This window comes from Ictidomys tridecemlineatus, chromosome 1 (genome assembly GCF_052094955.1).
Source record: "Ictidomys tridecemlineatus isolate mIctTri1 chromosome 1, mIctTri1.hap1, whole genome shotgun sequence".
NCBI classification, from domain to species: Eukaryota; Metazoa; Chordata; class Mammalia; order Rodentia; family Sciuridae; genus Ictidomys; species Ictidomys tridecemlineatus.
In genome coordinates, this window is record NC_135477.1 from 24,420,220 (window position 1) to 24,433,971 (window position 13,752).

General features: G+C 41.1%; 1 protein-coding gene across 4 annotated transcripts in view; it reads right to left on the reverse strand.

The window, feature by feature from the left end:
* The window catches only part of As3mt (arsenite methyltransferase), a 26,567-nt gene continuing 12,815 nt past the window's right edge, over positions 1-13,752 (reverse strand). Inside the window, exons 11-13 of one of the 4 annotated variants that reach the window (XR_013424141.1) lie at positions 7,583-7,778; positions 3,458-3,525; positions 1-128 (exon numbers count right to left, since the gene is read on the reverse strand). Coding sequence is in view for 1 of the 4 variants with exons in the window: in XM_078017500.1 (XP_077873626.1) it covers positions 7,674-7,778 (105 nt within the window). In the remaining 3 variants the exon portion in view is untranslated. Of the gene's footprint in view, positions 3,526-6,928; positions 7,779-13,752 lie in introns of those variants that run through there. The other 3 variants (XR_013424127.1, XR_013424135.1, XM_078017500.1) reach the window with 3 other exon arrangements.

Here is a 13,752-nt window from a genome sequence, read left to right on the forward strand (position 1 = left end):
TTGAGGAAGGCTTCGTGGTTTTTTATTTTGTCCTTGCAGAATAGAGGTTTAGGTTTGTAGGGTAAAAAGCTATTCCAAGAAGGGCATCTGAGTCTTCTCACTTCCACATCAAAATATAGACCAGTTGGCTGGAACGACAGAAAGACATTTTTCCACTGTTCTGGAGGCTTGAAGCCCCAGATCAAGGCCCAGCAGGGAGGTTTCTGGCCCAGTGCTTTCTTCCTGGCTTGCAGATGGCCCCTTGCCCTCACATGGTCTTTCCTCTGAGAATTTATAGAGAGGCAGCTCCCTGGTTTCTCCTCTTGTAAGGCCACTAATCTATTGGATCAGGGCCCTACTTTTATGACCACATTTAACCTTCATTTACTTTATTAGAAGTTCCATCTCTAGTCAGACTGGAGTTTGGGCTTTAACAAATGAATGCCCCCCACCCCCATACACACATTTAGTGCATACCAAAGGACTGAGAGAGAAGAAAAGGGAAAAAAAAAGTAACATTCTAATGGATAGGAAAGTAGAGGTAAGACTGGAAAGAGGACAGCATTTTTCAAATGTGGTTAAAATTTGGATTTAGAGCCCATTAAGAGGAAGAGCAGGAATGACATTGGAAAGTTACTTTGGGGTGGGGGGGGTCACAGTTTATGGTGGGTTGAAAGCCAAGTTTAGGAGCTAAGATTTCATTCTGTAAGTGCTCAGTAGCTATGAGAAAATGTACTGACATCTCAGTGTACACTTCTACAGACCTGGATGATCTAGGCCATCCACCTGGTGTGGCCTTCAGGCAGTCAAGAGAGGTCGCACCTGGGATGTATGGGGCTGCCCTGGGCCACACAGCATACTATTTAACAGTAAGCTTTTAATTTTTAAAAAATAAGTAGAAGCATCGTACTCTAAATAAAAATTAAAAGCATAGTATAATAAATACATACAACCAAGCCCATAATCTTCTATTTTCCTTGTCAAGTACCATGTACTATACATAATTGCATGTACTATACTTTTATACCACAGGCTGCGTGGTAGGTTTGTTTGCACCAGCATCACCACAGACAAGTGAAACAGATTGCACTGACCCGATGAAAACATCTAGAAAACAGAAGTTTTTAAGCTCCACTGTACTCTTTTGGGACACCATCATCTGTGCAGTCCACTCTTGACTGGAATATCACTTCATGGTACATGACTTTATTATCTTGCACTGACCTTCACAGTTAAGAATGAAGGAATTCACCAGTACTCCAGCCATGTATCAGACAAAGAAACAAGAATAAGTATCTTGTGCCATAGGAACCCCTAAAAAACTAAGATGGGACATCACAGCCTCTGTGCAGGGAATCCTAGATCACAAACCACTGCCCTGTGGTCTCTGTAGGAATTAGGAATTAAGAACAAACATGTGGTCTCCCAGGTGGGCCTGGACTCCTGGTCATGGGTTAAACTTTCTGATATATTTTTTACACTTTAAAATTTTTGACAAATAATATATAAATATGCATAAAACATCAATGTATAGCTGGTTATATAATTTATTAGCCAAGACTGAATCCTTTTGGAAGTGGGAAAAAAAAGATACTATTAATAATTAGCGCAGTTTGAAGTTGTAGCTAGGACAGTTCCAGAGAAAGACAAATACAACACTCACTTTATAATAATTCATAATGGTTAAAATTAGCACCCCCCTCACCAAGAAAACCTCCACATACCTCTTCTAGATCACACCCCTCTCTCCACCTTAGATGTAACCACTGTTCTTATTTTTACAGTAATCATTTCCTTTGTAAATTCGATGTTTTTAAATTTAGGAGTTCTGTAAAGGGAGCAAGGATAAGCCATGTAATGGAACAGCCTAAGAGTCAGGAGATGGAGCTGTAGCCTTGATTCCTACACTTGTTAGGCTGTAATACCATTGTGCAAATTATCTAAATATACTCAGCCTCAGTTTTCTCATCTGTAAAATTAGAAAACTCAGCATTGTGAGTGCAGTATGAGAGAGCTGTTTTCAGTAAATGATACACTTTTAGAATATTTGGTTTGAATTCTATCTGCACAGAGCAATTGTATGTCCCAGTTACCACGAGAAATCATCGTTTTTAAAGGGTTGCGTGGCTTCCTGGGCTTCTGATCTATTATTTAAAAGCAAAAATAAAAACACCTCCTTTGTACCATTTCTTTAGTTAGATCCAGTTGAAAGGAATAAAGTTAATTGGAAAAATAAAATAAAAACAGTTAATAAAAGATGAACTACGTGGCCTAGAAGTCACACAAGTCATCCTGCACTTGCTGTGCAAACCTTTCCTCTCTGGCACTTGACATTTGGGCATTGGGATCCAGAGGAAGCTCATTTGATATTCACAAAGGAAGTGATGCGATGGAAGCTTGTTAACTCTGGGAACAGAGAATAAACTGTCCAGGCCTCTTTACCTGGCATAATTAGGCTCTGAGTTATATGTCAAATTACCATAAGCAGCCCCAGAACCCTGGTTCCCTCCTGTGAGCCTCCCTGAAAAGCTGCACAAGCCCTCCTTGGCTACTGCTTATAATGAATTAAATATATGTCAGCGACATAGACGAGGCCTCAGACCTGCCATCACTGGCACTGCAATGGAAAAAACCTCACTTGTGACTTTGATGAAAATGTGCTAATTGTAATCCTACAAAAAAGGTCACAGACTCAGGAGCCTACAGGGATCAAGTGGAAGTGACTGGGTGGGTGGCGGGTGGCAAACTATCTAAAGGGACACTCTCCACCTGAAGGGAAAGCCATCGCTTAGCTCTGGTAATTGTACCCATGTAGAACTCCCTCCACAGCTGGTCTTGCCAGTCCTGCTGATTTCTCAAGAGGAGCCAGAATTTTGAATTTTATGTAAAACCTACTGATTTACAAATACGAGCAACTCATGAAAAAAAGAAATATTTAAACCACTGTGACCTCTATAGAATCCAGACCCATAAATCTGTTTCTAAACTTGAATGGAAACTCAAGAGTATTCTGAGTTCAATGCCTTCACTTTACCAATGGGAAAAAGAAACCCTGAGGTGAACAAATGTTCCCAAGATCAATAACTAGTTCAGAAGCAGAGCCAGTTCTAAAAGGAATACCTGCTTTCTGTCTCCTGCATCACTTTTATTCCACCAGTGAGAAGGTCATGGGCATTAGGCCCAGTTAAAAACTTAGCAGAACTAAGTCTGGCTTACTGTGCACCCAGAACATTACTGACTTACTATTCTGCCATTTTACTCTGTCTTCTGGACATTATCCGAGGTGCACAGTTATCTCAGGACAGAACATTTTTGTTCCAGGTTGATTTTCCCCTCACCTGGAGCTTGTCACTGTAGCATGACCCTGCTACATGACTGGAGGACTAGCCTGTTCCTGCTGGGGAAGGGGGTTGGTTCAGTCACTAGTCCAAGACAAGCAAGGCTCCCTCTGCAGGAGGAGATGAAGTATAGAACTTACATTCACAACAGTGGCCTTAACTTCGGTGAGAGCTGTGCTTACAGGAATTGCAGGATCAGCGGTTGAGACTGGAATAAAGTAAAGCTTAAGTGGTAGATTATAATCAGGAATAAATTCCAACTGTGATCTAGATCTCCCTCTACAGGTTCCGACAGCAAAGTCCACAAAAGAAACTGGGTGGACCCAAGTTGCAGGATGTTTGGAGAACCTTGACAAAGCACAGAAGTTACAACAGGTGTCAGCAAAGTTTAGGAAACACTCAGCTGTTTTGAACCGCTGGGCCCACCGGGCTCATAATATTCCACTTTAGCAGCCAGTACCCAGGATAGTGCCTGGTACAGATCAGTGCTTAATTACTCTTTATTGGATAAATGAAAGAATGAATAGATAGGTTCACATTCCTTGCCAAACTCATTAGAATTCTCATCCTAATGTGACAGAATAAGTGACTATGGTGGCTACCTCCTTGCATCCAACCTCAGAGAGGCACAGATGATGGCAGGAGCAAGCTCTGCTGCTACCTTGGCACAAAGCCATGCCCTTTTCAACTATGCATGGATGGAGGTGGGGGTAGGGACTTCCTCAGCTGGTAAACTGAAACACCTCTGCAGGTTTCCATGATTTCTAAATGAATCCTCCACTGTGATAACGAAGGCCTTAAAATCACTGTATTGGATACAATTATCAATTAAGAGAAAATCTGCTCCTTAAACTTATTAAGCCCAATGTCATTTGAAAAGGGTTTATGGCTGGGGAAGAAGTAGGCCCCTGTTTCTGTGACTTTGCTATTAGTAAGTATAATGTTGACATGAATAGAATAATCATAAAAGGCTGGTTTTTTTAAATCAATCTTTTGAACACAACTTTATTTTACTTAATTTTTTTTGTAGTTGTAGATGGACAGAATGTCTTTATTTTATTTTTTTATTAGGTGCTGAGGATCTAACCCAGTGCCTCATGCATGCTAGGCAAGTGCTCTACCACTGAGCTACAGTCCCAGCCCAGGTTAACTGTTTAATTTAGATGGAGGTACAGGGGAGATCACAATTCTGTGTTTTCTGTATACTTGAAAAATGTCATAACAAGATATTGAGGGGAAAGTTGCCTCCTGTCAAGAGAGCACTGGTCTCTAGCAGGTCCTGCTGTCACACACTGCGGCAACCTGATAGATCTAAACTGATGGTAATCTAAACCATGTGCTAGGCGTTCTTTCAAAGAACCACATACTAATGAAGATAAAAAGACACAGAAATGTGAAATAATATTCCTAAGGCCGAAATGATAGGGGCAGAGCTGTGAGGAAAAAGAAGAAAGCATAAAGTTTGGCATCAGGGTTTTCATTCATCATCGCTCATCCTGCCTCTCACTCTCACAAAGCCTTTCCATTCCTAGTTGTCTGTTTCATTTATTTGGAATATTTAAAAGTTACCAGGTGCAGTGGTGCATACCTGTAACCCCAGCTACTTGGGAGGTTAAGGCAGGAAGATCACAAGTTCCAAATCAGCCTGGGCAACTTAAGGAGACCCTGTTTCAAAATAAAATATAAAAAGGGCTGGAGGGCTAGGGCTATAGCTCTATGGTAGAGCGCCTGCCTAGCACATGTGAGGCACTGGCTTCAATCCTCAGCACCACATATAAATAAAAAATAAAGGTACGTCAACAACTAAAAAATATTTTTAGAAAATAATAAAATAAATAAATAAAAGTATTGTGTCCATCTACAACTAAAAAAAAAGTGGGGGGGAAGGACTGGGGTATGTAGCTCTGTGGTAGAGTGCCCCTGGGTTCAATCCCCAGTGTCCAAAAACAAAAACCATTTATAGGGGGTGGAGTTGTGGCTCAGTGGTAGGGCACTTGCCTAGCATGGATTCGATTCTCAGTACCACATACAAATAAATAAAATAAAGGTCCATCAACAACTAAAAAATAAAAATTAAAAAAACATTTATAGCATGTCTGAATCATTTTAATTATTCTATTTTAATTTCATATTATCTACTACATACTCTTTTACAGATTCTAAGTCAAGTACAATTTTTAAAATGTATACTTTGATTGGACAATAATGTATCAATATGTCATTCTGAGGAAAAGAATGTGAATTTCCAGTCTGGTCTCATTATTCAATATCTTCTTGGGGAACTGAGCATTTAGAATAAGTAAAAGGCTAATTCCTCCTCATCCTAAATTTAGAAAGGCCTAATAAACCAATTAACCAGAACACTTTTTCACCATTTCCCTGCTAGTAGGGCCATCTTGTGCTCACGGCTAGCAAAATGTATTTAATCCCAGCTAACCCCTTCTAATGCTAAAGTAGTTATTACTGGGCAGACATGGAGCTCTGGAACCAATAAAGCACTGTTTAAAATCAAGGTCACCAAGATTGAATAGTGCTTAAAAGGTACCACTAAGGCTGATGATGTAGTTCAGTGATACTGTGCTTGTCTAGCATGAGCAAGGCCCTGGGCTCCATCCCCAGTACCACAAAACAAACAACACCTACAAAACAAAAACACCTATTCTTTCCTTTGTCTGTAGCAGCAAATAAGAAACTAGAGTTGAAGTTACTTAGAAACCAGAATTTCTTATTTTGAACATCTTTCTTTTATTATTTATTTATTTGTGTATTTAGGTGCCGGGGATTGAACCCAGGGCCTTGTGCATGTGAAGCAAGTACTCTACCAACTGAGCTATAACCCCAGTCCCTAAATAGCTTTCTTTTAAAAAAGAGGAGTCTGTTGTTAGAATCTATTTCAATGTTTTACAGGCCAAAAGATTTTCAACTACTAATAAAAAAAAATCTCTTGGGTCAGGCATGGTGACACATACCTATAACCCCAGTAATTTAGGAGGCTGAGGCAAGAGGATCTCAAGTTTGAGGCCAGCCTCATCAACTTAGTGAGGCCATAAGCAACTCACCAGACCTTGTCTCAAAATAAAAGATGAAAAGGGCTGAGAATGTAGCTCAGTGGTAAAGCACACCTGGGTCCAATCCCTAGTACCAAAAAAAAAAAAAAAAGTTTTTCTTGGGCCTTGCCAACTCCCCACGCTCCTGTTCTTATTGCACAGAGCTCAGAGCAACTGGCTGAGGTTTTAAAACCCTTCTTTGGTTGAAGGCTATTATTTAAAAATGTGTTATCAGCTTCTGAGTTATCTTTTGGCATGATTAGCATTATGACAAGGACCATGACTTATACCTTTTCTGTGTCCCTGGGCAAAAACTTCAAAGTACAGCTGGATTTCAACTTACTTCATCATCACTGAATCTCCCCTTAATGTTCTTAACCTTTTTCTTTAACTATGGAATCCAGAACTAAATCCAACACTTTCCTAAAAGTTTAACCAGGGGAGCTTTACAAAGGAGGAGAAAAGCTACCATCTTTACCTTCTCTTAACTCTCCTTAAAAACGATGGAACTTTATTCCTGATCCACTTAGGATTTCCCACAGATAGTCACTATGCCATCAATCATTAGGGTCAAAAATTTTATTCATTGTTTTCTACATTCAACTGCACAAAAAGAAAAAGATAGAAGTATTTGGTTTAAAATCTCACAGGGTGCTGTGGCACACACCTGTAACCCCAGCAAACTCAGGAGGCTGAGGCAGGAGGATCGCAAGTTTGAGGGAAGCCTCAGCAACTTAGCAACACTTATCTCAAAATAAGAAAATAAAAAGGGCTGGGATGTTGTTCAGTAGTAAAGCATCCCTGGGCTCAACCTGCAGTACCAAAAAATGAGTTATTAAGAGCATGCCTATCAAATTTGACTTGCCAATTTTTTGGCATGATTAACCTGACTTCAGTAGTAGATTTGTTTAGAGAAAACATGGAGAAAAGTCCAAAAGGTGCTGCCCAGCAGGCCAGAAGAAAGATGTTCTTCCTCAGGTCCTCTGCCAACTCTGTTTCCAAAGCCTTTCTTGCCCCTTGACCCAGCCATAGGATTGCTTCACTCAGTTCCACTTCCGACCACTAGGTGGCACTAGAACTCTGAATTACTGAAGAAATAGAATAAAACAGCTTAACTAGTCTAAACTTTAGGTGATTTGCTGTGAACCTTTAATCAACACCTTCTAAAATAATTCACTTATTTTTTATTAGTAATCCAAAACATTTTGCCTTTTTTACCATTTATTCCTATGTGCTATGGGGAAGAGCAAGCTAAAAACATGCAGCCTGTTCTTCAGTCGCATGGTCTCCTTATTGGTTGTAGATTAATTTAGCAGCTTCTCTTTTTGCCACAGCAGCCTCCAGCAACACTGGAGGCACACTTGGGCTTTTTGTTAGAATCTTCTGCAAGCTTGAATGGATCTGTGATAATATCCTGTCAAAGGGCAAATCAAAATGGAAGAACAAGTTAGAGAGGTTTTGATGTACCCAACATTTATATTTCCATTTGATATAAATAGATTTACCAGGAAGAGATAAAATTTTACAGTTCCATGGGGTCCTTGGAGTGGCACACATCATTCTACCATAAAGGCACACCTGAATCTTCTACTTTCAAGGTAAATTTCATTTAAATCTTTGGGGGGTTTTATCCCCTGCCTCCCCCCCTCCAACCTGGTTGCTGAGGCTTGGACACAGGACCTCCTTCATGCTAGGCAAGCATTCTACCAATGAGTTATAACTCAACACTAGGTTGGTTGGTTTGTTTCTCTTCTAATGTTAGTTGATTTGGGTTTTTTTGAGATAGAGTCTCACTAAATTGCTAAGGCTGGCCTTGAACTCACAGTCCTCCTGCCTCAGCCTCCCAAGTAGCTGGGATTATAGGTAGGTGATTCTAGGAAAAATATGACTGTGGAGAGACAGTACAACATATTGACTAAACATGGTGCTGCTGCTTCTAGAATCAGATGTGGGTTCAAATTCGCCACTTTCTAGCTGTGTGATGTTGGTGTAGTAAATTTATCTTTCTGAGCCTCAGTTCTTCATCTGTAAGATGAGAATAATAAAGGTTATTATAAGGGGCAGGTGACTTCAGCACTCTGAGACCCCCTTTCTTCCCTCTGCATTTATGTAGTGTCTACTGTGTGTAAGGCCCTGTGCAACAGAAACTTGTTAATTCTATGTGTGGAGTACCTACTGCCATGAGGACAGTACTAAGGTCAAGACAGTACTGAGGCTGGGCATGGAATTAATGCCTGTAATTCCAGTGATCAGAAGGATTCCAAGTTCAAGGCCAACCTCAGCAACTTAGAGAGGCCCTCAGCCACTTAGTAAGACCCTGTCTCAAAACAAAAAAATTGAGCTGGGGTTGTGGCTCAGTGGTAAAACACTTGCCTAGCATGGGTGAGGCACTAGGTTGGATCCTTGGCACCACATAAAAATAAAAACAAATAAAATAAAGGTATTGTGTGTCCATCAACAACTTAAAATAAAAATAGAATAAAAATTTTAAAAAGGGCTGGGTTGCGGCTCAATGATAGAACACTTGCCTAGCAATTGTGGGGCACTGGGTTAGATTTTCAACACTGCATATAAATAAAGAAAATAAAGGTCCATTGAAAACTAAAAAGAATTTTTTAAATAAATAAAAAAAATTTTAGTTGTAGTTGGACACAATATCTTTATTTTATTTATTTATTATTATGTGGTGCTGAGGATCGAACCCAAGGCCTCACACATGCTAGGCAAGTGCTCTACCACTGAGCCACAACACCAGCCCCGAAATAAAATAAAATTTTAAAAAATAAAAAAAGGACTAGAGATGTAGCTCAGTAGTAAAGTGCCCCTGGGTCAAATCCCAAGTACAAAAAAAAAAATCTTAGCTAGTTTACATAATAATGGTGTTGTGGGTACAAGACACAAAATGAAGAAATAAACTATAAATAAAATTTCAGTCCCACAATAATTTATTCACAACTCTTAAACAAAAAGTTGAGAAAACCCCATTTGTTTTTCTGCTTTGTAACTTACTTGATAGCCCAACCTCATCTGGCATTGAAATATTTTGCTGTCTACACAAAATAAAAGTAAAATTAAAAATAAAAAATAAACAACAAAAAAAAGGTTTTTATGAGGACTAAATGACATGTTATTTTTTTTACTTTTTTTTGTTTATTTATTTTCTGATAGTAGAGATTGAACCTGGGGTGCTCTATCACTGAGCTACATCCCCCCCTTTTTTTTTTAAATTTTGAGACAGAGTCTTGGGAAGATGCCCAGTCTGGCCTGGAACGTGTGATCCTCCTGCACTCCTCCTACCTCAGACTCCAAATCCCTAGGATTACAGGCGTGTACCACTGCGTCCAGCTGACATAGTGTCTTGAACATTCTAATTGCTCCATGAAAATTAGCTCCCCTATGTCACTGCTATCATTACTCATGTTGTTACTGGAATGACTATAACCTGAGGTAATAGTTTATAGCACAAATTCAATTTGTATAATTACAGATGCTACATTTTAGTAACTTTTAATACCAAAATACACTTTATCAGTATTAAAAAAGAAGAAAAGAAAAGTCTCCCCTGAGTGAACCCACAGTAAGAGGCAGCACCATTCCTTCCTCCATTGCGGCAATGATGGGGGACAAGTCTACCCGATCCCGGTGCTGGGCAGACACACTAGGGTTAATCATCAAAGTCTTCCATAAAAAAAGATAAGAACGCCCTCCTCCAAGAGCACAAGGTTACATTTCTAGGTCACACAGCTGTTTGATTTTTTAAATCTTCCTCCAGTGTCAATTATTCCCATTTGAAAAACTCGAAACCTGAAATACACCTGGCACAGAAAAGACAAGTGCCACATGATGTCACTCTTATGTGGAATCTAAAAAAAAAAAAAATGATCTTATAGAAGTTGAGAGTGACAGGGTGGTTACAGATGCCCAGGAGAATAGGAGAAACGGAGGGAAGCTATGGGGAAAGGCTGACTATGGATAATATAGCGGAAGCCGAAATTGGGCATCTGACAAGCCATTTACATCCAGGTGTTTCAAGGACCTGGATAAAAAGCCTTTTTACAACCAGAGTTTGTTCCAAATGCCCTTTGAGAATGGCAAGGTCCTCTCTTCCCCCGCCTCAGCCCTCCTGTCTCCACGGGATGTTTACAATGTGGATGAGGCTATGCCAACTTGGGAGAGACTGAACATGACCAGGACAGGGTGAGACCTGTCACAAAGTCCAACAGGAAAAGGGGACAAATAAAAATACGAGAGAAAAGAAGTCTAGGGCATGTTTAGAAAGCAGATGCGGCATGTTTACTTGGTGCCAGCACCTGCAGAGGAAAGGTAGATAACATGGCAGTCTTCTAGAAAGATCTTAAGCCTAAACAACAGTTCCAACATTACTTATCTATGGAGGAAGATGAGGAACTTCTATGATCCGGCATTGCTACCATGGGTTGGAATCCCCCAACTCCCTGTGACTAGGGGGGCAGAAAAGGGAAAAACCATCCCTCTACTAGATACGGGCATTGACTGTACATTAATCTGTGGTAACCCAGAATGTTTTCCAGGGTCCTGGGTAATTCTTCTAGATCTGGTGTAAAACCATCAGAGTAAAACACGTATTGCTATACCAAGAAGAGAAGGAGCTCCATGTTTGGGGCAATCTCTCCAGATCCTGAGAGCATTCTTGGGATAGATACTGTATCAGGAAAGACATTACAGACCTCCATGGGGGAATTCTGACTCAGGGCTCGGGGAGCAAAGGTGACACTGAGGGGGAAGCGAAGCAGGAGCCTGCTAGCCTTTCTGCCCTGAGGTGGGTAGGACACACCAGGCAGTTCAAACCGTCAGGTAGACATGCTGAGACTAGAAAAGAGATAAAAGAATTAGGTTGAGAGTTTACAACCTGTCACAGTGCCTCCACTAGCCCTGTCCACTTGGCTAAAATTCAGATAAAACTTAAGAGAATGGCTGTCAATTATAGGACATTAAACCAGGTGATACATCTGCCTAAGCTTTGGTGCCTAACATTCCCTAGGTAAGAAACAGATGCACCCTGTCTTGCTTCTTTGCACAAAAAGAGACAGAAAGTGGTTGTGTAAACAATAACAACAGTCAACCCTTTCTACCAGAAGTTGCAGGAACCAAACCAGTCGTGAGGCATTAATTTGGGTTTGATAAATGAACAGGTTCTAGGGAGAATATCATCACAGCTCTGGAGGAAAACAAATGTTTAATAGGGGGTTGTAAAGGTAAATCTGCACCTCCTGGGCCCTAATCACAGGGAGTGGGGGAACTCCAACCCCTCTGCTTGAGGGCTACACAGCAAGCGAGAGTGCCATGACACATCATGTGTTTGGGCCCAATTTGGACAGCATGTACTGTGAAATGGGTGCCTTGGTCACTGTCAATTGGCTCAGGTACCCATACATCACACTTAACTGCTCAAGACCTTTGACAGTGGCAGTGTGATAAGCTCTCCTGCTGGGAAAGGTTTGCCTGAGACCAACAGACCATTTCCTCATTCGCTATGTGCCAGCCACACTGTAAGGCCTCCATACACCACCCGGCTGTTGGTACAGACAACCAACAGCCATGGCCTGTGAGTGACCGCCAGCCATACTGCCCTAATTCTGCCATTAGCTGCTCTGATTTTCTTCTGTCTTAAGCCACATGGTATCAGTGGTATAGCAGCCCAGACACTTGGGTTGCACCTGTTGGATTAATCTATATCCCAGGCATTTTAAGATGTGAGATCTTAGGCCTTGTGAGATCACCCTGTGGCCAGCTGGGGTGGTGAGGCAGTTTCATAGATAATTAGACTCATTAGCGTCCACAGCTCAGGAACAGTGGGGGGTCTGCCTGATAGCAGGTTGAGGCTAATAAAACAGGCCCCTACCCCTTTACACATGGGCTAGTTTGCCCTGAGACTTAAGTTGACTTCAGGATATTGTATATTGCTAGAAATTGCTATTCTCAAGAAGGTTTAGTTTCTTTCTAGAGTTGAGACTAAAAACCTACAGGTAACTTTCATCCTCTTTCTTGCCCGAGAGCTCAACTCATGCCACTGGCTATACAGATGTCATCTAACTGCATTGGCAAGCTTCATTCAGGAGACCTAGAGCCTGCCTGTGGACTATCCCTACACAGACCTGAATATTCTTACCATACTGGGTAAAGGGAAGGTTTGCACTTTATCTGGTATCATGCCTAGAATCAAATCGGTCTTACATGACCAGACTACCCCTAGGAACACCAGGGATGACCCAGGGTCCTGGATCTCCTGGGGGTAGACAGCCCATTTCTTCATGCATAAGTGAATACACAGTACAATCTTCACCAGTTAACAAGGTATCATTGATGCAGTGGAATCAGTAGAGAATGAGGTCCCCAGCTATCTGCAGGGACAGGAGGAGGACTGTGCAGATAAACCTGAGGCAGAACCTGGAATGTCCACTGCCTCTCCCCTGACAAGTGAAGGTAGACTACTCTTGTGATTCCAGTGTCAAGGGAAGAGGGTATGTGTGTAAGGCTATAAGAGTTGGAGTAAGGGATGAAATGCATGGATTCAGCTTGACAGAGCAGCAGCCCATGAGTCATAACCACCAAGATGCCCCAGGGTAGCCCTAGTCAGTTTTTTCTACATAGTTTCTTAGCAAAGTATCACAAGACAATACCATTAGAATGGTATGGTAGAGTTTTACAATAGAACCCTGGGATGTCCCTGACTATTTGCTATTAGCTTAAGATAAACCAGGTACATTCTAATTAGAATGAGGTCATTTTTGTCCTAACACATATATATGCTCCTCTTTCTGACCCAAACTTTGAGGATCCACCTCATATTGTTGCTGCTCAAGATCATACCTTCACTCAGTAATTTCCCCAATAAATGGCATTTTGTGCAATTCTGGTTCTGTCTGTCTCTCTTTCTTTGGTCCCACAGCACCATGGGGCCCATCCTCATATAGAGATCAGGTTGTTCCATAACAGGACTCTAAAAGACTTTTTATGAGGTAACAAAACAGGGAGGAAAAACCTATAAGAGATACTTGTACAATGCTGTACACTCAAAGTATTCAAAATTACTACAAAATACTAGCAACAAGAGCTGGGAATGTAGCCAGTAGAGCACTTGCCTAGCATGCAGGGGCCTTGGGTTCCATACACAGCACTGAGAAAAAAAAAACAGAAACATTCATAGAAAAAGATTGCAGAATTTCTGAGACCAGGGGATAGAACACATGGGAGAACAACAAAAGAATTCTGCAAAAGATTCTGGTCAGAACTCAAATACTTAGAACACAGGACTAAGCAACCAAGACTATTACTGTATACAATCCATAATTATGCCTGCTGTTTCTTGGGTATGTACTCTGTGCCAGGCACTGGGAGAGGCATTTCAC